The 21,491-nt window shown below is 44.1% G+C and overlaps 1 protein-coding gene and 1 pseudogene across 5 annotated transcripts in view; both read left to right on the plus strand.

Annotated features, from left to right (window-relative positions):
- The window catches only part of LOC144769402 (protocadherin gamma-C3-like), a 917,178-nt gene that overhangs the window by 179,431 nt on the left and 716,256 nt on the right, over window positions 1-21,491 (plus strand). The window contains exon 1 of one of the 5 annotated variants that reach the window (XM_078653486.1): window positions 8,963-11,250. The exons of the other annotated variants lie outside the window; for them this stretch is intronic. Within the exon in view, the coding sequence (XP_078509612.1) occupies window positions 8,974-11,250 (2,277 nt within the window). The 5' untranslated portion in view covers window positions 8,963-8,973. Of the gene's footprint in view, window positions 1-8,962; window positions 11,251-21,491 lie in introns of those variants that run through there. 5 annotated transcript variants of the gene reach the window in all.
- On the plus strand, window positions 3,638-6,976 carry LOC144767188 (protocadherin gamma-A6 pseudogene; annotated as a pseudogene).

Here is a 21,491-nt window from a genome sequence, read left to right on the forward strand (position 1 = left end):
GGGACACTTTTTGGCAAGCTATTGACACAATATTTTATAATGTTCATTATGTTGGTTCTAAACAGTCTCCAATGGCCACTGCAGTTTGATGATTGTACTGGTTCCGGGATCCAGGTGGCCTCTAGGTTTTGTGAAAAGGTACCAATTGTGACACCCAAATCTACTGGATCTGAATGGATAACTGAGGTATGGGTTAGAGTGGTGAGAGTGAAGCTTGTGTTGAAGATCTAGGGAATCATGCTCTGCTACACTGACTTGGAACCAGAAGGGGAACAGCTGTAGTTCACAGCAATTGTTTTTTACACACTTTTTTTTTATAAAGAATCTCCTCCCCACATCAAAAATTGATGCAAGAACGTTTTTCAAACTTGAATATACAGCAAAATGGCAGTTATGCATTTTGAAAAATTATAAGTAATTTAATGGTATCTTCCAAAATGTTTGCATAATGATGTAAACCTTAAATCGCACGAATGTTTCGCACCCCTGCTTGTTTGGATCCTGTGGGCTTGCTGTATAATGATGCTGGTTCACAATCTTTGTCCCCTTGTGGACATTGCCTCAGCATGTATCTCATGATCCCACTGCTGTACTATGTTGCAAGTACCATTACTTGATTATTTCTTGAAGCCGCTCTTATCAACGTACGTATGAGATCTATAGAAACACCAGAGTGCAAGCAGTGCACAAGACTAATGTTTAACAGTGGAGCAAGGGAAGGATGTGTAAGAAGAAGAGAGAGGGGAGGAAATGGTGCATTAACATGAAAAACGGAGGATAGGGAGTGGGTTAATCCTCTATATTTCATCACATTGCCCCATTTTCACTTTTTTCATAATTGTCTGTATTTGTTGCTCTGTTTATTTAAAAAACGACTGACATTTATAGTAAATGTATATGCAGGGGTAGAAACGAGGGTTCTTTACAAGGGGGTACTTACAAGGGGGTACTTTGGGAATGACTCGTGGACTGGCCCTGGGTGTTTGTCGAGCTGGGTCTTCGGCTCCTCTGTGGGGGAGAAGGGAGGGCACTGCCCAGATGTGGGTGTGGATGGAGCTCCAGACCCCTGGTGTGCAGCGGGAGAATATTTTTTGTCTCGTTTTACTCATCCTGTATTTTCTTGGTTGAAGCTCAATGATGCCTGTGCTGTCAGGCTTGTGTGTCGACCTGAGATCGTGAGTTTGCTGGTCAGGCATAGTGCATAAGGTGTCCCTCCAGGAATCCGGCCTGAGTCCCACTCCAGCGCCCTGAACACAGTGAATGTTGTCTGTTCAACGCTGCCCGAAGCACAATCACGTGTGTGCAAAGTACGTGGAAAGGACGGAGAACAACACACAGGAGTTACGTGTAGTGACGCTAATATGGTGAAGAGTGAACGCCTTCAAAGAAGCAACTAGATCCCATCAGGAGGCCAGCCCCAAAGCTCGCAGTGCGTCGAAGCCTAACCAGGGGTGGCCGAAAGGAACCAATGGTCAGCTAGCCCCTGGTTGGCACCTTCTCTTCCAGAAAAAGTAACGCAATGCCTCTTTGGATTGCTTCTCGGCCTTTTCTTCCACGTATCAACAGGAACAAAAAGACCTGCTGGTGCTGCTGACGTGTTATTCCCCTCTAGCTCGTGCCTCTGCTGCGCTTTTCGTGCTTCTCTTAATTTCTCCTCTAGGAGCTGCATTCTCTCCCAGGCCATGATGCCTTAAGGTGCCAAATGTTTGTTTGCAAGGCCGATCCTAACCGGAGAACCAGGAGCCTCGTTACTGTTCCTGTTATTTTACCAATGGTCAAGCACCACTGTAAGCCCCCGTGCTGCTCGCATCGCCCTATGTTTAATGTCCTCGGGGTCTTTGGAGTACCTTGCACGCAACATGCGGGTCTCTTCCACATCACTGGTAGGTTTAGGAGATGTGCATAGACGGGGACCCTGCCAGGTGTGATTTCTGTATACCTTTTGGATTTTAGGCCAAACGCCCTCTACCTTTGAGCTCCTGTCAGTCATCTGCGCTCAGGTTTTGGAGCCCGACCTTGTGCGAGATGGAAACCGGCGCTGTCATCCGTGGTACTGCAACTATCGATTCATTTGTGAGCCTAATCGGCAGTATCGGTTTGTTATGGCTGTTCAGGCTGATTAATCAAGAGACGACCCTATTCCCTCACAAGCTTGCTCAGTGCTTTGCCGAATGCATTTGCGAATTCCGTCTGCAAAATCATATTTCAACCACAAACACCATTCGCGACCAGTTGTTAAACTTGAGTGGGTCATTTTAGAGCATAACAGCGTTGATTGGTGCCTCGTGCTTACTGGAGGTCGCGGCCTCTTAGGTTCACGGAGCCTGAAGCTAGAAGCACATTGTCGGCATCTCTCATCTCGGACACCACGTCAGCTGGCAGGAGTGCACTCCGCGGTCCTCGCTCACATGCCCGTTGAGCAATGCAGTCAGGCGAGAGTACCTTAACCCTGTGGTACTACTACTAAACACGGATTTGAGATTACCTTTGTTCGCCATTAACAATGGCAAAGGGTAACAAACAGTTAAGTGTTCTGTGTCTAGAACGGATGTCACACACTCTCTGGGTCACAAGATCCGAGCACTCTGTCACACGTGCAGCTCCGATGCACTCTCGTTTTCCTGGCAAGGAGACCGCGCTGCTGCACAGCGGGAGGTGGCATTAAACTGAGCAGCCGCCCGCACTGACTGCTCATACACTGATATCATAAAGAGTGAACCCAGGGCCACGGAATTAGCAGATTGTTAAACTTCCAATCTGTAGTGGGAGCCAGGTCATTTGTCGGCCTGGATGCACAATAAAACGGGCGTTTTCCGGACACAAATTCCAATAAAGCAACGCATAGCCTCTGGTTTCTGCCCGGTCAGATTGAATATGCAAAGGACAGCGCGTCGGCAGCTGACGCCCTGTGCACTTGGCTATCGCATAAGCAATAGGCGGCCTCGCACAGCTTTTGTCGTATCTGATTTGTTTTACTGTAGTTACCAAATGCATATTTCTCTGATGCATTCAATTACATTCCCGTTGAAGCACGAGTATTTCAAGTGCTATGGGCGGTGCATCATGTCAAAGAGCTAGATTAAGAAGTGAGAGTGGTTATAAAGCAATACCATGTACACAGAGTGATTCAGATTATGTTCAATAAAGCAAATGGATTATAGCTAAAACATACCAGCTGAATGGAGGGTACTTGCTGATGGATAATCGTAACCCTCGCTGTTCTCCATACTCCAAAAACACAAATCTAGAACCAGACTGCGAGAAAAGAGAGGATGGACTTGACTGTCTTAATTAAGTTTCACCATGGATGCTGAGAAATTCATATATGCACAAAGAAAGTAAACAAGTTGCAAAATACACCTTTCCCGTACATTCAGCCAAGTGTGAGGCACTGCAGTGTTTCGGGCACTAAGTGTCGCTGTCCACCAAGCAAGGAAAGAAACTCATAACACGATGCCGATGATCACGTGGGATAAACGCAGCACAGAAACATAACCGACTGACGGGGGCAGGAGGCATTTTTTCTGTAAATGTCAATGCACGGTCGTTCTTTCGTGAACTCTTGGTGAATACGTGTTCATACAAGTCTGAAGCTTTATTTTGATCTAGTTTAAACTGAGGGGCACCGATGGTGGGCATGGCGCAGCCACCGAGGCGCTGTTACTCCCGGGCGCAGCCACCGAGGCGCTGTTACTCCGGGGCTCAGTCTTCGAGGCGCTGTTACTCCGGGGCTCGGAGGTCGAGGCGCTGTTACTCCGGGGCGCAGCCACCGAGGCGCTGTTACTCCGGGGCTCGGACATCGAGGCGCTGTTACTCCGGGGCTCGGACGTCGAGGCGCTGTTACTCCGGGGCGCAGCCACCGAGGCGCTGTGACTCCGAGGCTCAGGCATCGAGGCGCTGTTTCTCCGGGGCTCAGTCATCGAGGCGCTGTGACTCCGGGGCTCAGGCATCGAGGCGCTGTTACTCTGGGGCTCCTCTGCTGCTTCTTGTTGCTCTGCTGACAGTCTGTGGAGCCGCTTCCGGGCAGCTGCGTTATTCCATTCCCGAGGAGATGAGGAAAGGCGCTTTTGTTGGGAATGTGGCTCTGGATCTGGGGATGGATACACATAAATTAACAGAAGAAGGAGCCCGCATAGAAGCCAGAGGTAGGAAGCAGTATTTTATTCTGAGTTTAAATAAGGGACATTTATATATCAATGAACGGATTGACAGAGAAATCGTGTGTAGACAAGTAGCCCAGTGTCTGTTAAATGTAGAGATAATTTCAGAGAAAGTAATGAAAGTGTATTCAGTCGAAGTGGAAATTCTGGATATTAATGACAATTCCCCCACGTTCCTTAATGAGCAAATAGAACTGCAGGTGCTTGAAATTATTGCACCTGGAACCCGTTTTGCGCTGCCCGAGGCACACGATGCAGATGTGGGGATTTATTCTCTTCAAAACTATCAGCTCAGTGACAATAAGCACTTCACACTGGATGTAAAAAGCAGTACAGATGGCACAAAGTATGCAGAGCTGGTCCTCGAGAAACCACTGGACCGGGAGGAACAGGAAGTTCACAGCTTGATCCTCACAGCCACGGACGGAGGGGATCCGGTCAGATCAAGCACCATGCGGATACAGATCAATGTGCAGGACTTTAATGACAATGCACCAGTTTTTAGTCAAACTGTTTATAGGATCAGTGTGCCCGAAAACACAGCCAAGGGGACTGTTGTGGGCAGCGTGACAGCTGTTGATATTGACACGGGATCAAACTCTGAAGTAACATATTCCTTTAATAAGATGGATGAACATATTTTACAGACGTTTAAATTGGATTCTAAAACAGGAGAGATCTCTGTGGATCAAAATCTGGACTTTGAAGAGGTTACATTTTTTGAATTTGAAGTTAGAGGAAGTGATTTGGGAAGTCTTTTCTCACGCTGCAAAGTTTTAGTAGAGGTCATTAATGTGAATGATAACGTACCTGTAATTGTGATGTCATCTCTGCTAAAGCAAGTTCCAGAAAGCACTCCACGGGGAACAGTCATAGCGGTCCTTCAGGTATACGATAGGGATTCAGGAGAAAATGGACACGTTACTTGTTTCCTTTCTCCCAATCTCCCATTTAAATTAAAGAAGTCAGTTGGCAATTATTATAATTTAATTACAGACAGTGCTTTGGATCGAGAGCAGGTCCCATTTTACAACATAACAATTACAGCCACCGACAGTGGGACTCCACCACTATCTAAAACTGAAAACATAAATCTTCAAGTTACAGACGAAAATGACAACGCACCTGTATTTCAGCAGATGTCATACAGTGCCTACATATTGGAAAATAAACCCCAAGGAACGTCAATTTTTGTAGCTAAAGCATTAGATTTAGATTGGGGGCGGAATGCCAAGGTCAGTTACTCTATCATCGATGGACACATTGGAAATGTTCCACTCTCTTCTTACATATCCATTAATTCGGAATCTGGTGTCATCTACGCACTTCGGCCCTTCGACTATGAAGAGTTCAAAGAATTTCAGATCCAAGTTAAAGCTCAGGATGGCGGATCTCCATTTCTGACAAGTAATGTCACTGTGACATTCTTTATACAGGATCAGAATGACAACACTCCAGAAATATTATATCCATCAACGCCCACGGATGGCTCCTCTGGTGTGGAGATTGTGCCTCGCTCCTCTGAACCAGGTTATCTGATCACTAAGGTGGTCGCTGTCGATGCTGACTCTGGGCAAAATTCTTGGCTCTCCTACCAGCTGCTGAGGTCCACAGACCAGGGACTGTTTACTGTAGGTCTTCACACCGGAGAAATCAGGACAGCCCGTCCAATTATAGAAAAAGACGCCATAAAACAATTCCTGGTGGTCTCAGTGAAGGACAGTGGACAGACTCCTCTCTCTTCTACAGTAACAGTCACCATAGTGTTGGCGGACAGTTTGCCAGAAATGCTCCATGATATAAGTAACCCTTCAGCTCCCACTGACATCGAGTCAAACCTGACACTGTATTTGGTGATCGCTGTTGCTGTTGTTTCCTTCTTGTTCCTTTTCCTGATCATTCTTCTTTTGGCGATCAGGATTCACCGCTGGAGGGAATCTCAGCTCTGTGCGTCTTCCGGGGTTAACTTTAATGCACTTCCGGCCTCTCAGTTTGTGGGCATTGATGGTGTCAGAGCCTTTCTGCAGACCTATTCTCATGATGTCTATTTAACGACTGACTCAGGAAAAAGCCAGTTTAAGATCCATAATTCCAGTGACTCAAATACTCTTACAGGAAATCAGAATGTTAAGAAACAGGAATCTGCTCTCATTGAAGATATTTTAAGTATGGACACAGAAGTCCAGCCCTTTATCCAGGTATGTTTATTTTTTTTGCAATATATTAATGTATTATTATAAATGCACCATGTAGTGACTGACCCAATTTAGTATTTGATTAACTGCCAATAAAAAAATGTCAGTTATCTGGTACACTGCTTTTATTTAATGAATGTTTCAAGCTCTCAGAAAATGAACAAAATCTTGAGCTGCTGGGTTGAGGAACATTTTTTTAAAAAGTCAGTTTTTAACAGCTACTCACTCTGAGCCTTGTCCTGCTCTATAGTTTTGTCCGGACACAGATTCCTTAACAGTGTGTTTCTAAGTGTGGCCAATAGAATTGAAAAATATATTTTTGACACGTGCTGATGTCTAGTTGCAATTATGCCTTTAAACAAGGGTGTGAGATTTAGATTCTTTTGCATCTCGTGGCTGTCTTACTGCTGGGCATAGCCTGTGCCATTCCTCTAGTTATCCAGACTCCTGAATTGTACCTCTGTGGTCTTGCTTTAATGACAGAACATGGGATTATCAAGTTGTGAAGCACTGAGTACAGATTGCTGTGCATTTACAGTAGTAGCGTGTCTTGGTGTTGTAAAAGCATACCGCCCTGTGAGTTCTGTGCGGCACAATGAAGATAACTCATTCTTCTTGTGATTTCGTTCATAGTTTATTTAATTGATTATATATTAAATAAATGACGAAGGATGATCATTGCTCCTGTGGTGTACAGTGCAAACATTAAAGTACAGACATTAGAGACTCCTCACCTTCAGGGCTCTGGCCAGCGTTGCTGTGGCAGCTTCAGTTGTGCCATCTTCAGGAAGTCTTTTCCATGCTGCTGCCATTATTCATCCTTAGTAGCATCGAGGAAACGACAATATCCATATTTGTGTGAAAGGCTAACATTGGCAATATTTTTATGAGAACCAAAGTTGGAGGTGATGCCACTTTCAACATTGCTCACTCATGGGTGAAAACTTTTTTTTGTAATCGCTGCAATTAAGATTATGTTTGATTATACAGAGAAAGAATAGCTGGTGTATCTTACTAAAATTTTAGCCTCATAACTTTTAATCCATTGATGTGTAATCCGTTGTCCTTCATCCACACCCACAATGTTGTGTAAGGCCGGTTGAGGTGTGGGAATTAGGATTTTGAAAAAAAACGTGTCCACCCACCAATCTACAGTCTGTTTTTTTGTTTTGTTTTTTACCTGTTCCGGTATCCTTGATTCCTCCCCCTCCCTAGATAGATTAAAGCACTGAAACAGTCAAAAGATCTGATTCATGTTTTAAGATAAAAGTAGACAAGCGTTTTTTGTGTTAACATGGATTGAAATCCTTGTTGTCCTGATATGTTAGAGTGCTTTACTAATACGTGTTTAAATGACAACCTATTCAAAATATTGCTACCAGCCATCCACGCGAATGCTACCTTATTTAAAGTAATCGAGTATTATCTTTCGAAACCAAGCTACGTGTGGAGTGGCAAAGCTATTTTGTTTGAGTTCGTTACTGATGCTCATTCAAGCTTCTGGTTCCATAAACCGCATATTTCTTTGATAGATAACAAAGTGTGATCTTCGGAATGGCAATTTACATTCTATAGTAACCGGATAGAGGGAGCTTGCCCCGTTAAGATGACGTCTAAATGTTGAATCTATGTGCCTTCTCTTATTAGGTTTATGTTCAGTGTCTACTTTGGTAACTGCTTCGGAACTGAACGTTGGTTGTGTACGTGTTTGCCTTTTATTGATCTTCTTTTTTTCCGAGCTGCAAATTACTGTTCGTGTTTCTCTGTGGATATTTCTACACTATTTGCAGTGTTTGCGACCTGTTTATGGGGACAGCTCTATAAATTGCATGTGCCATTCTCCAGAGTACTCCCAATATCCTCTGCGGCCCCATGACCCTACAACACACGAAATGCCCTACGGGTCTTTTTCTGGCTAGTCCCCAAAACTTAGAACATCCACCCCTTAGTCCAGATTGTCATGCTATATAGACCCAGTCATCCCCACTTCTGGCAATGTTGCATTCTCTTTTATAGTTATCCCTTAAATAACGGCTTAAGGGTAAGTGATATCTGAGATTTAAATGTAGATGCAAATGAGGTATCCTACCATATTTAATGTTTGCACGCCAAGCATTTCTTTTTTCGATATGTTTTATTTGACCATTTGACCGTCGTTTTAGAAACTTTAATTTGAGTTTCTAACTATACATTGTTTTTCGAAGCGCCAGTTCTCATATAAGGCCACCTGGTGGTGCTATTGTACAATTTGGTGCCAGAGGTTGAGCTGGAGCCTTGCCTGTAAGCAGTCATTGCCCACTTAACGCGAGAACAGAAGAGATTACACAGCAGGAATTTTATCGTAGTTTTGAGCGGTTGAGACCAGATGACCTGTATCAATTCCAGGGCTTGGTAAGCGGCGGAGTCATATTTTTCTGACCTCGTTTTAATTGGAATGCTTGGTCTAGACTCCGATCTTTTGATCATTCACACAGACGAGAGCAGCGCTGCTCAGAGCCGGGATGGGAGCCCGCCACGGAGAAGCACAGCCGGGAGGCAGACGGCAAGTAATGTTTCTGTTGTTTTTCTGGTTTTGTGAGGCAGTCACCGGACAGATACAGTACTCAATTGCTGAAGAAATGAAGAGGGGCTCAGTTGTTGGCAACATTGGGAAGGATTTGGGGTTGAATATGAGGGATTTGTCTGAAAGGAAGCTCCGTGTAGTTACTGCAGCCGGCGATCAGCATTTTACAGTAAACGGAGATGCGGGGACGCTGCAGGTGGATGACAGAATCGACCGGGAGGAGCTGTGCGGGGAGTCGTCTACTTGTTCTGTCAGATTTGAAACTGTCGTGGATAACCCCTTCAGGATATTTCATGTAGAAGTCCTCATCACGGATATTAACGACAACACACCGAGTTTTTTAAAGAATTCCATTGATTTAGAAATTGTTGAGACCACGTTGCCAGGAGCGCGCATTGCACTAGGCAATGCCCGAGACCCCGACATCGGCATCAACGCCCTGCAGGGCTATAAGCTGAGCAGTAACCAGCATTTTGTCCTCGAAGAGACAGAAAGCAATGACGGGTACAAATATGCAGAGCTCGTCCTGGAGAAGGGTTTAGACCGAGAAACGCAGAGTCATCATCACTTGGTCCTCACTGCTTTTGATGGAGGGGATCCAATCAGATCCAGCACAGTTGACATTAATATTAATGTTCTTGATGCCAATGACAATTTCCCAGTGTTCACTCAGCAGAGCTACAGAGCCAGCATCAGCGAAGGGGCAGCAAATAACACAGTGGTGCTTCAAGTGAAAGCCACAGACGAGGATGAAGGTTCAAATTCAAAAATCACCTACACTTTCAGCAGCATCTCTGCTGATGCCCTTGGCACCTTCAGCCTGGACTCAGACAGTGGAGAACTAAAAGTTAAAAGGCTCCTCGACTTTGAGAAAACCACTTCTTACAAAATGTCTGTGGAAGCCAAGGATGGAGGGGGGCTCATTGCTCACTGCCGGGTGCTGATAGATATTATTGATGACAATGATAATGCTCCTGAAATAACATTTACGTCCATTAACAACCCAGTTCCAGAGAACTCACCACTAGGCACAGTTGTAGCAGTGATCAATGTCCAAGACCGGGATTCTGGTGATAATGGCGAGGTTATTTGTCTTATTAGGGAACACTTGAATTTTAATCTCATATCATCATCTGACAAGTATTATAGTCTTGTGACTGCTGCCACTCTTGACAGAGAAATTGTCCCAGAATACAATATAACAATTACAGCTACAGACAAAGGCTCTAATCCACGAACAACAAGCAAAACTATCCGATTACAATTATCCGATATAAATGACAATCCTCCAGTTTTTATCCAGCCTTCGTACCAAGTTTATGTCTCGGAGAACAATGCACCCGGTGCTTCTATTTATCGGGTAAATGCGTCTGACGCAGATTCCGGTCAAAATGGCCATGTCACATATTCATTGAGTAATCTCGAGGAGGACACGCCCCTTTCATCTTATATTTCCATTAACTCCCAGACTGGAGTAATCTATGCCCAGCGCTCATATGACTTCGAGCAAGTAAGAGAATTTCAGTTCCAGGTGAAGGCCATGGACTATGGGTCACCTCCTCTCAGTAGTAATGTTACTGTGAAGATGTTTATTATTGATCAAAATGACAATCCTCCTGAAATCCTCTATCCTACTCTGGAATCAGAAGGCTCGGTATTATTCGAAATGGTCCCCCCTTCTTCCAGTCAAGATTATCTTGTAACAAAGGTGGTGGCTGTGGATTCTGATTCTGGACACAACGCTTGGCTCTCGTACCACCTTCTTCATGTCCCAGACTCACCACTGTTTAAAATCGGGGTACATAACGGAGAGATACGGACAACAAGATCCTTGTACGAGAAAGATCTCACCAAGCAGAAAATAGTTATTTGTGTGAAGGATGGTGGGCAGCCTTCTCTGTCTGCCACAGTTACTGTGAATATCGTGTTTGCAGAAAACATGGAAGAAGCACTTCCGGAATTAAGTAACCAGGCAAATAACCAAGACAATGACTCAAACTTAAAGATCTACTTAGTTGCAGCTTTAGCCTTAATCTCACTTTTGTTCACTTCAACCCTAATGGTTGCAGTGGTTATCAGATGCAGAAAACCCAAGGAGCCCAGAATACTCAAGTCTCTGTGTCCTCCACTCTACACCCACATAGACCCGAGATTCTCATCCAACTACCAAAATGGGACTCTGCCACTGCCTTACTCTTACGAGGTCGCTGTAGCCCTGGAGTCTGGCCAAAATCAGTTAATTTTTCCAGAACCAAGTCTTCTTTCTGCAAACAATTCTGGGATTGCACAAGAGTCTCTTGGTGGGAATACAGACAACGAAAGCCTGGAACAGGTGAGGCAACTTTCCATGGAAATCTTCTTATCTGTGTGTGTGTGTTTATCCATGTCTGTGTGTGTCAGTTAATAAAGTAGTCATCTAAACATAAATTTCCCAATATTTTAAAGGTGTGAACTTTGTACGTCTGACAAATAAGAGAATCTCTCTGTTTGTTGGCCATATTCTGCACATTTTTATTACTAAAACAACTGGAAGTTTTCTTCCATTTCCAACCTCTGTTTTTGAAAGGTCTATTACTAATTAACGAAGTGTTAACACATGTTTCCACCGCTGAAGGAATTACCAGCCTGACCTCTTTTAATGTGTTCTCAAAGCTGTGTATTTGTTTTTGGTACAGTTTAACCCTGTTAAAATCCCTTTGTAGGAACTCAACGCAGGTGTAGATTAATCCAGTGAGAGGCTAAAACAATTGATTTAAAAGTAATTGAATATTGTATAGCTGATATATTTTTCTCATCCCTGGCTATTTTACAGACTCCACAGTCTGATATACATTCCAAGTATGTGCATACAGTGTTTCTTGCAGTTTTTAAAGGCCCATGACAGATCCGACAGCTCTGTGGACAAATTTCAGAATGAGTATCATCAGTATTTTCTATCTCCCTCAGCGTTTACTGCTATAGATTAGATGGACATGACTGGAAATCTGAGTATGTCACATTCGAGAGTAGAGCCTCAGTATGCCCAAGCATCCCTGTGGGTAAGCGGCACCACTGGCAAACTTAGCACCCTTGGCACCCTCTACAGAACCGCCCAATTTCACCCTTAGATGTATAGCAGTGTGGTATGAGCGCTCATGAAATGAGGACCTGGCTCTTACACTGCGTCATACACTGTTAATGGAACATTAAATCACTTCCCAGAAAAATGCAGGAGCTGCAGACGCACTTGCGAAAAACTTACTTTGCATCCTTCCTCCACTGAATGCCATGGTTTAACTTGTGTATAATCCAGAAGGATTTCTACTTAGAATTTACAGTTTGTGTAAAAGTCACACCCGCTAAAAAAACCCTAACATAGTGCTTGGACTAGGCAAACAATCCCAGCCTTAAGATAGTGACATTCACGCTGACATTCAAAAGGGGAGCTGTCTTCAACTTTAAGTTGCTCTGCAGTTTGAAATGTATAGCATAACCCACCGAGGACACAGTGTGGGAAACAGTCTATGGATTCACATGTGAGCACCAACATAACCCTGCAACACAATACGTACACCAGGTTGGTACACCCCACTGTATACAAATGCTTTGTCTCTTGTGTGAACTGTACAAAAAATGAGGGGCACATCCATGCACATAGGTAAGTGTGTGTCCCTCGTTTACTCAACCTGTGAGAGAGGCTTGAAAAACTACAAAGTGGGTTATGGGGAGGGGCAAGGGCGTGGGTTACTGATATGCCCCTTCCTTCTGAATGTCAGCAGTGCCCCCTCAAAAACTAGGAAGAAGAGTGCACCCGGACATATGAAAGTTCAACCAGCAATATTGACAGGCCAAGTGTGTATGCACCCCTTGCTACCCATTGGAAGAAGGCAGAGACCCACCTGGTCCCAATGAGTCCCTGTGAGCTCTGCTCCTCTCAACCTTCTATGTGGACATAGGGGCCAGGTTCAGTTCATGGGAGTGCGAGATGACAACCGTGCCCCGGAGGATGCCTTTAATCACAAGCATAAAGGTGCATTGAAAAGTCCCTGGAATGAAAGAACTCCTCTAACACTAGAACACTAAATAAGATACGTATTTTTTTTAATTAAAAATTCCATATCACCAGCCAGCCACTCCTGTGTGCCCACGTGTGCCATCCCTTTAACCCGAACGTAGAGAGCAAGTCCCAGAAAAATAGGTGGGGAATGGTTAGCATAGCCAATGCGCATGAATGTCACTTCATCCAAAGAAGGACTAATACAACCTTATCACACCCTGCTTTACACTCGTATTTGAGCAATGTGTATTATTATGTATGCACGTAGCTATACAGATTACTGTTTGCATTTTCTTATATAAACCACATGCATGTGGCTAGGCAGTTTGGGTTTATGTTTTGTTTTTACTAGTGGCCCGAAGAAGCTTTATATTTGAGCACTATACAAAATAAGCTAGATATTATCCTAAATAAATGTGCAAAGCACATTTCTTTTACTAATGTAAATCACATGTACATTTCCACCAGTTGAAAAGTTGCACTTATGAATGAGTCAAAATGATGTTATAAAAGAGGGCTACACTTGTTTAGTACATTAAAAAAAGAACTGTTTTATAGAAGAGTAAATGCTATGCCTTGAATGTGATATTGCATGGGTGGTAAAGGTATGACAAATGGGCCGTGACTTTGAATTGCAACTGTAGGTGCTTCTGACATCCCACCTCTATTCTTTTTAGAAATGGTGATCACTCCTTTACCCATGTCTATTTGAAAGAAGACACGTCGCTATGCTTGAGCCTCGTGCATGTCCAGTCAGTAAACAATGCAAAAGGCCCAGGACCGACCTTTGGTTACTTATCATACATTATTGACAGGGCCCACGCCCAATGAGGCCTTATAATCTGAAGCTCTCATGCATATCACTCATTGAGCAATGCATGCTTGCTTCTGTACATTGATCCCTGACATTTGATTTCTCAGTGATGTCAGTGTGCTAAATACTGGGCTTGTGGACTTTCTCTTGTTCATATATGCTTCACTGTTCTTTTTAATGTGGCCAGTTGAACCATAATGCACAGCATGCTTGATAACATTCATCATACATTCTGTCTCCTCTCATTTCTTCAATACACTTTATAACATTAGAAGATATCTTGGAACTGGAAAGAAAACATTGAAGTTACCTGTACATTGTGTGTTTTGTTCAAAATAAACTTTACTGTGACAAAAAGGACACTATGGTGCACAGGGTAGCGTTATTACCCCCTATGGTTGTTTCTACCTACTGTTTTGTTTGTTAATAATATATGTCTGTCATGACATGTTATACTTTACATTAGAATAGTGTCAAAACCCAGGTGGTTTGAAGAGAGGAGGGGTTTGGAACTTTATAAAATTAATTTAGTCAGTCCAGCTGACAAAACCCTAATCGCTCAGATAAGCGCAATGTGAAAATAAGCCACAGATCACCTCTAGATTTCCACTTATAACCACTGTCGAACACAAATGTTAATCTTGATATTGAAGGCCAGTCTAGGTCATGTCTTAGGAAGCCACATTCAGTATGCAGTAGCCATCAGTTATCTGTAACTTTTGTTATCCCAACACATATTTGGAGTAATCAGAAAACATCCCTTTGGCAGATGTACAGTGGGGTTTGCTACGTTATCCAAGACCAGAATGAGCAAATGCTGAAGCTGCTATATATTATGCTATTTATAGGTATTTGCACTTATTTTTTACAGTTTATAATAAAAAAAATGTTCATGTGTTATGTTTTTGAGGACCGTCATTGTTGCTGCCGTGTGTATTTTGTTGCAAAGCATTTTTTTCATCATCCAGTAGAACAATTATTCTTTTTCTCTTAGAAACATATACTGTCATTTGCAATCTAAGTGCAGTAAAGCATTGATGGTCTCAGACTAGTCAAAAAGTTCAGTTTAATGAAAGCATTTCCCAACACTTTAATCTTGGGCATCCGTTTTTACATAAGACGCAATTCTGTTACCATAGTCTACTTGTTAAAGCCAACAAAATAGCAATTTCATTATTTACAGTGACAACAGAGCCATTTTCAATGCACTTACAGAATAAAAATTAATTGATTGCTCATCCATACTGCACAGTCCTTGACCAGAGAGGGGGTTCTTGTGCTGACATTTTTTCCAAACATATTTATAAAATGCAGTGTGGGGTTTTGTTGTGAATTCAGGGTTAATGAAGTGACACGTTTGTGCACATTGCAGTTTAATCTAGATCTAATGTTATGTAAAGCATGGTGTACATCTCTCTGTTTACTGATTTATATGACACCACAGTAGTGAGATGTACTGCAGGTTCCTTCACATTTTTTAAATTGGGTAAAACGTCCTCTTAATGGCATATGGCTTTGATGGACCTGAAGATGTTGGCTGGTCTGCGAGTGAGACAAGGGGGTCTTAAGTTTGACTGTTACATGATGCGTGGTTGAGGGGTTGGTGTTCGGGGTGAAAGTAAACTAAGTGATGTAGTGATTGGGATCTTTTGTATTTAATACAAGTAAACAACTATCAGTCAACTCTCATAAACTTGAAACAAGTGTTCATACATTACTTGTTTAAGATTGCCTCTTATATTTGTTGTGGTGCATGATGTATTACATTGAGGGGCTGCATTTTTATCTTGGGAATCTCATTGGAATTACTTGATTGGGCGAGGATGAGCCTACCAACCAGGGCTCCCATAAAACCAGATTGTGCGATTCTCAATGGAAGAGACTGTGGCCTAGCTCGGTTTTAATTCTACCTCTACTTGAGCCTAACAAAAACCTGTTTTCAGAATACATTAGCTTTTCGGCAGCTCCATATCATGCTCTCCAATGACCTAGTTGACTGAGCATGGCATGTGCAAACTGGGTCCACTATCCCACCCACCCTGGGCTTTAAGGGGATAAAAAGTGGCTGATGTTTAAAAACGGTTTAGCCTATGTAATTAAGGGTGTGACTTAAACATGTAAACTACATTTCTATGATTTTCACAGTGTGTCACTTGACTGGTATTTGATATTTTGGTTCCTCTCTGAGTTTTATGTTATAGCATCAATATATATTGCACAACAACATCCTAAACCAGCCGGAACTATTGGCTTTGTTAGTGGTTGTTAGCTGTTTAAGATAAATGCGTAAGAACAATAATTTTGTGGTGAAAATGTTTCAATTCTGATATTATGAGACCATGAGTTAGCCATTACTGAGGCATGTGGAAGTGATAGTGGTCTTCAGAGTGCCTCAACCACTCATGATATGTTCACTAGCAAAAACTGAACTATAGGTCGCAGGACGTGAACTGTTCCTAGTAAATACAACGAGGGTCTGGGCATTTGGGGGCTCGCTTTTTTAGCCAAACGAACATTTTGGGGAAACTAATCTTTGATTTTTAACCTTAGGGGTATGCTCATTTTTTAATTGCCCTGGTCCACATACTTGCAGATAAAAAACTGAAAGCTCACACTCGCTGCTTTAGCGAGGAGCCAGTGTTGCTATCTCTCTCCGGCCGCCATCTTGAGTCCGCGCACCGGTCGTGCCAAGTGGCAGTTATGGTGCTCGACCTGACTCAAATCAAGATAGGATAGCTTACTCCAGGGAGAGTCTGCTTAACATTGGTAAGAGGGAGGGAGGTGGGGAGCTTGCACTTTCAGTAACGGCGAGGGACGACCAGAATATTTTAAACTGCGGGCTATTGAACTATAGATATTTGGTAAAACACCACACAGAGATCTCCAGCCCGGTAAAGGACCTGGACCTAGATGTCCTATTCCTTACAGAGACCTGGACTCGCACTGACTCGGTGGTAGAACTGGGCCAGGCCTGTCCGGAAGGTTTTAACATTTTTCAAAAACCCAGAACATCGGGGAGTGGAGTGGAGTGGAGGAAGAGTCGGGGTGATCTTCAAGGAGAAATGGGATTTCTCATCCTTAGAGATAGAGGCGGTGACAGGGATAGAAATACTGGGCTTCTCTCTGCAGGAAACAAAGGGGAGGCTAGTTACGGGCATGGTCTGTTACAGACCACCAGGATCAGATACTCAGTATCAAGTACTGTTTGACACTATCACGGGCCTTTCCCTAACCCATTCTAGAATTATTATACTAGGGGATTTTAATTTGTGGGACAACGGGACCCTAGATATTCATCTGAGAGAGTTAAGCCAAACATGTGAGAACTGTAATCTCGACCAGCTGGTTCAAGAACGGACACATCAGGGAGGGCATGTGTTGGATCTGTTTTTCGCAAATCAGACGAATACCAAGTTAATAGACATATTGCCGCAAAGCTGGTCGGATCACTCTTTAGTGCACTTTCACATCTTAACCCCCCCGACCGGAGACTAGCAATAGCCATCGGATTACTTTCCATCAGGGAAGAGAATGGGCCAAGCTAATTAATAATAAGCAACATTTGACACCCCCTAACCAAAATCTGTTTGTTCCATCTAGTTCCTTCGAGGAAAACTATCAGGACTACTGCAATTTTATTGGCAGAGCCCTGGATAAGCTAGTCCCTATTAAGATACTTAAAAACAGGAAGAAAGTCTCTGCTCCATGGTTTAGTGAGGAATTGAAAGCTCTACGTTCTAGTTGGAAGAGGGTGGAGAGAAAATGGAGGAGAAATTACTTGGATATAGATAGAAAGGAACTAAGATTAGTTCAGGCCTGCTACAAGGAAGGCATTGCTAAGACCAAAGCAGACTTCTTCGCCAACTCTATTTTGCAAGCTCTGAATAGCACTAAAGCACTGTTTAGCATCGTGAAGAATCTATCACACCCAACATGTACAAGTAACAAGGTGGTCGCCTTACCAAAAAACAAATTCCTACAGGATAAGGGGGTACCACAGGGATCTTGTCTCAGCCCAACTCTATTTAATATTTAATTAGCTCCCCTTGCCAAGGTGATTCAATCTTTCGGCTTTGAGACTATCTCCTACGCTGACGATACGCAGCTACTATTCCCGCTCGGTAACAACATCACGGAAGAAAAACAACGCTTCATGGATGGTATGCTGGCGATCGCAAACTGGATGGAGGAGCAATGTTTACAACTCAACCCGGGGAAAACCGAGCTAATGCTGCTAGGAAAGTCTGCAGCCCTATGGACCCCTGACTGGTGGCCCCCCCAACTGGGATCTGCACCATCACCGTCAACCTCGGTAAAAAGCCTGGGAATCCAATTGGATGTCAAATTAGATATGAAGGAAAATGTCACAAATATTGCAGGCTCATGCTATTATAATCTACCCCTACTTCGTAGAATTATTCCCTATCTACCCCTGGAACACCGTAGAACTGTAGTTCAGGCAATGATAGGAAGCAGGCTAGACTATGGGAATGCCCTATTAGCAGAGGTAGGAACCACCACCTTAACAAAACTACAAGTCATCCAGAACACTGCGGCCAGAATGGTCCTGAATTGCCCCCCTGGAACCCCATCCCTCCCTTTGCTCAGACAATTGCACTGGCTGCCAATCCAAAAACGCGCCATGTTTAAAATCTGCTGTCTGTCATTCAAGGCTTTAAGAGGTGAAGGTCCAGCATACCTTAGGGATAAACTGGTCAAGCACGTTAGTTACTGCAACCTAAGATCAAATGCTCTTGCCCTCCTAAATATTCCCCGGATACGGCTAACCCGCACAGGCTGTATAGCATTCTCATTTGTAGCACCAAAATACTGGAACTCCCTTCCAGTAATGCTACGAAAATCTCCAACGTACATGATCTTTAGAAAACAACTAAAAACCTGGCTATTCTGAACCTCTAAGCACAGGTATTTCCCCTCTCTGGTAAGCGCTGAGATGCCCCTGGGTGAGTCATGCGCGATAAAAGAGCCATTAACAACATTAACATAACATAACAGAAACTCTGTGATTCGATTGCGGCACATTTCGAGGAAAAAGTTAGTAAGATCGTGGACAAATTAGGCCCCAATAATAATAACATCTGGATCGACTGGATCGGAAGATCAGGAGAAGATACTATTGCAGCTACCTGTTTGGAAAACTTCCAGGTTCCATCTGAGGACTGGTTTAATGAGTTGGTCCTGAGCATTACATCTGGCTCCCCCCGGGACCCCTTACCCCATAGAATCTGGAAAGCATCTGATAAGGAGACCCTCCCTTGGTTGCGTTTAATTTGCATCCAATCCTTAGAAGAGGGAGTGGTCCCGGAAATATGGAAGAAGGCAAAAATCATGCCTCTGCTCAAAAAACCCTCCCTTGATCCCCTGGTCCCAGCCAATTTTAGACCAATATCTCTCCTAAACCTACCCGATTTAAATCTTCGAAAAGATAGTCAGTAAACCTTGTCTGGATACTTGGAGGACAACCTCCTACTAGACAAGGATCAATTTGGCTTCCGCCCGGGCCACAGTACTGACACCGCCTTGGTCACCGTTACGGACAATCTTTGGATACTAGCAGACAAGGGAGAATCTTCCGCTTTAGTATTACTTGATATGTCGACCATATTCGACACGGTGAGCCACACAGAGTACTGTTGGAGAGATTAAAAACGATGGGGGTAAAAGGATGTGCCTTGCAATGGCTACGTTCCTACCTCACCGGAAGGCAACAGATAGTGTCACTACCTCCATATGAGGCGACCCAGTCGCTAGTTGCGCATGTGGTTCCGCAGGGATCGGCGATCAGCCATATCCTTTTTAATATCTATCTGCATCCCCTTCTCTCTTTGATCAAGTCCTTCGATAGCGATCTGGTAAAGTACGCAGATGACACCCAATTGGTGTTTTGCCTGAAAGGGAAAGGGGCGGTACTGATGGATAAGTTTCAAGATTGTATGGTCCAGACAGCAGGATGGCTCAGGCAGAACTCTCTACTATTTAATGGGGTAAAACAGAGGTGTTGTTATGTCCTTCTCCTAGTGTGCACCAATCGCTAATGTCAGAGTTCAAGCTCACTCCAGAGGACGACCCTTTGACTCCGGCCAATACTGTGCGTAACCTGGGGGTACAACTGGAGGGTAATCTCCAGATGGAATCCCAGGTTAACAGATCGACCAACGTATGCTTCGCGTTGCTGCGACTGTTACGTCAGATCCTTCCGCTCCTGCCCAAGGATACTCTTTGCTTGTGGTACAGAGTGTAATTCTTAGTAGACTGGACTACTGTAATGCTCTGTATTTGGGAGCCCCACAATACATCATACGGAGATTACAGAGAGTCCAGTCTATGGCAGCTAAATTGACTCTAAATAGGCAATGTAGGACTTTGACGACGGCAGCCCTGAGAGATTTACATTGGTTGCCTGTTAAAGAGAGGATCTGTTTCAAGTCTCTGTGTATAGTGTACAAAGCGGCACATGGCATGGGCCCTATTCCACTACGAGAAAGACTCTCATGGTACAAGCCGGAAAGGCAGCTTCGCTCCTCCAATGTAAACCTGGTAAAGACCATCAGCTTTAAGAGAGTAAGGATGGGCGGCAGAGCCTTTGGCGTGGCGGCGGCTCAACTCTGGAATGATCTTCCCTAGTCTATTAGACGGTCCCGTACATTAATCGGTTTTAGAAAGCTGTTGAAAACATGGCTATGCCCAAGGGGCGACATTTAGCCCCCCTGCTGTGATGATGGATTGGTTCAACCGTTGCTACCTTCTGAAGTTCAAGCGCCAGTATACCCGTAGGTTGACAGTTTTGCGCTATATAAATGCACAATACACTACATTAGGCATGTACACCATTTTTAGGTCTCGCCTGTCGATGCGCATGCGCATCGAGCTTGCGAGACTATGGGGGCTTAACCACTCTTTAACTAACTTGCAAGGAATCGTGGCGATTCCTTGCAGTGCCCGTGACTTTTAAGCTCAATGCGCATGCGCTTAGAGCTTAAAAGCGCGTGCACATCTCACAGCCTCCCCCAGCTCCGCCCCCTCCTCTCCTGCCCGCCGTTTCGCATTTCTCCTCCCCCCACCCCTTCTCTCTCGTCCAGCCGTCGTGTTTATTTATTGTTTTACCCGCTCCGCCCCCTCCCCTGCCCGCCGTGTCGCATCGTCATGGCAGCTTTGAAAGTAGGGGCAGAAGAGCGCCACTCTCTCTCCCAGCACACCTCCCCCTCCAGCATCCACTCCCCCCTTGTCTCTCTGTGCCCGCCCCCACCACTCCTAATGAGCTGCTTGTTTTCATTTGCAGTACACCATGTGCGCATTTACTTTCATAACGGTGGCTCACCGTTTTAACTTGTTTTAATTTCCCAATCTGACCAAAAGGTTTGCCGATGCCTGACGTGCTACTGACCTCTCCACAGCCATGCCTACCTAATGGAGTACATGCTTGAATATATGTATATAGCCAGGCAAATTTTTTTACCCGCTCCGCCCCCTCCCCGCCGTGTCACGTCTCTCTGTGCCCGCCCCCACCACTCCTAATGAGCTGCTTGTTTTCATTTGCAGTACACCATGTGCGCATTTACTTTCAGAACGGTGGCTCACCGTTTTAACTTGTTTTAATTTCCCAATCTGACCAAAAGGTTTGCCGATGCCTGACGTGCTACTGACCTCTCCACAGCCATGCCTACCTAATGGAGTACATGCTTGAATATATGTATATAGCCAG

The sequence above is a fragment of the Lissotriton helveticus genome, chromosome 7 (genome assembly GCF_964261635.1).
Source record: "Lissotriton helveticus chromosome 7, aLisHel1.1, whole genome shotgun sequence".
In the NCBI taxonomy this organism is placed as follows: domain Eukaryota; kingdom Metazoa; phylum Chordata; class Amphibia; order Caudata; family Salamandridae; genus Lissotriton; species Lissotriton helveticus.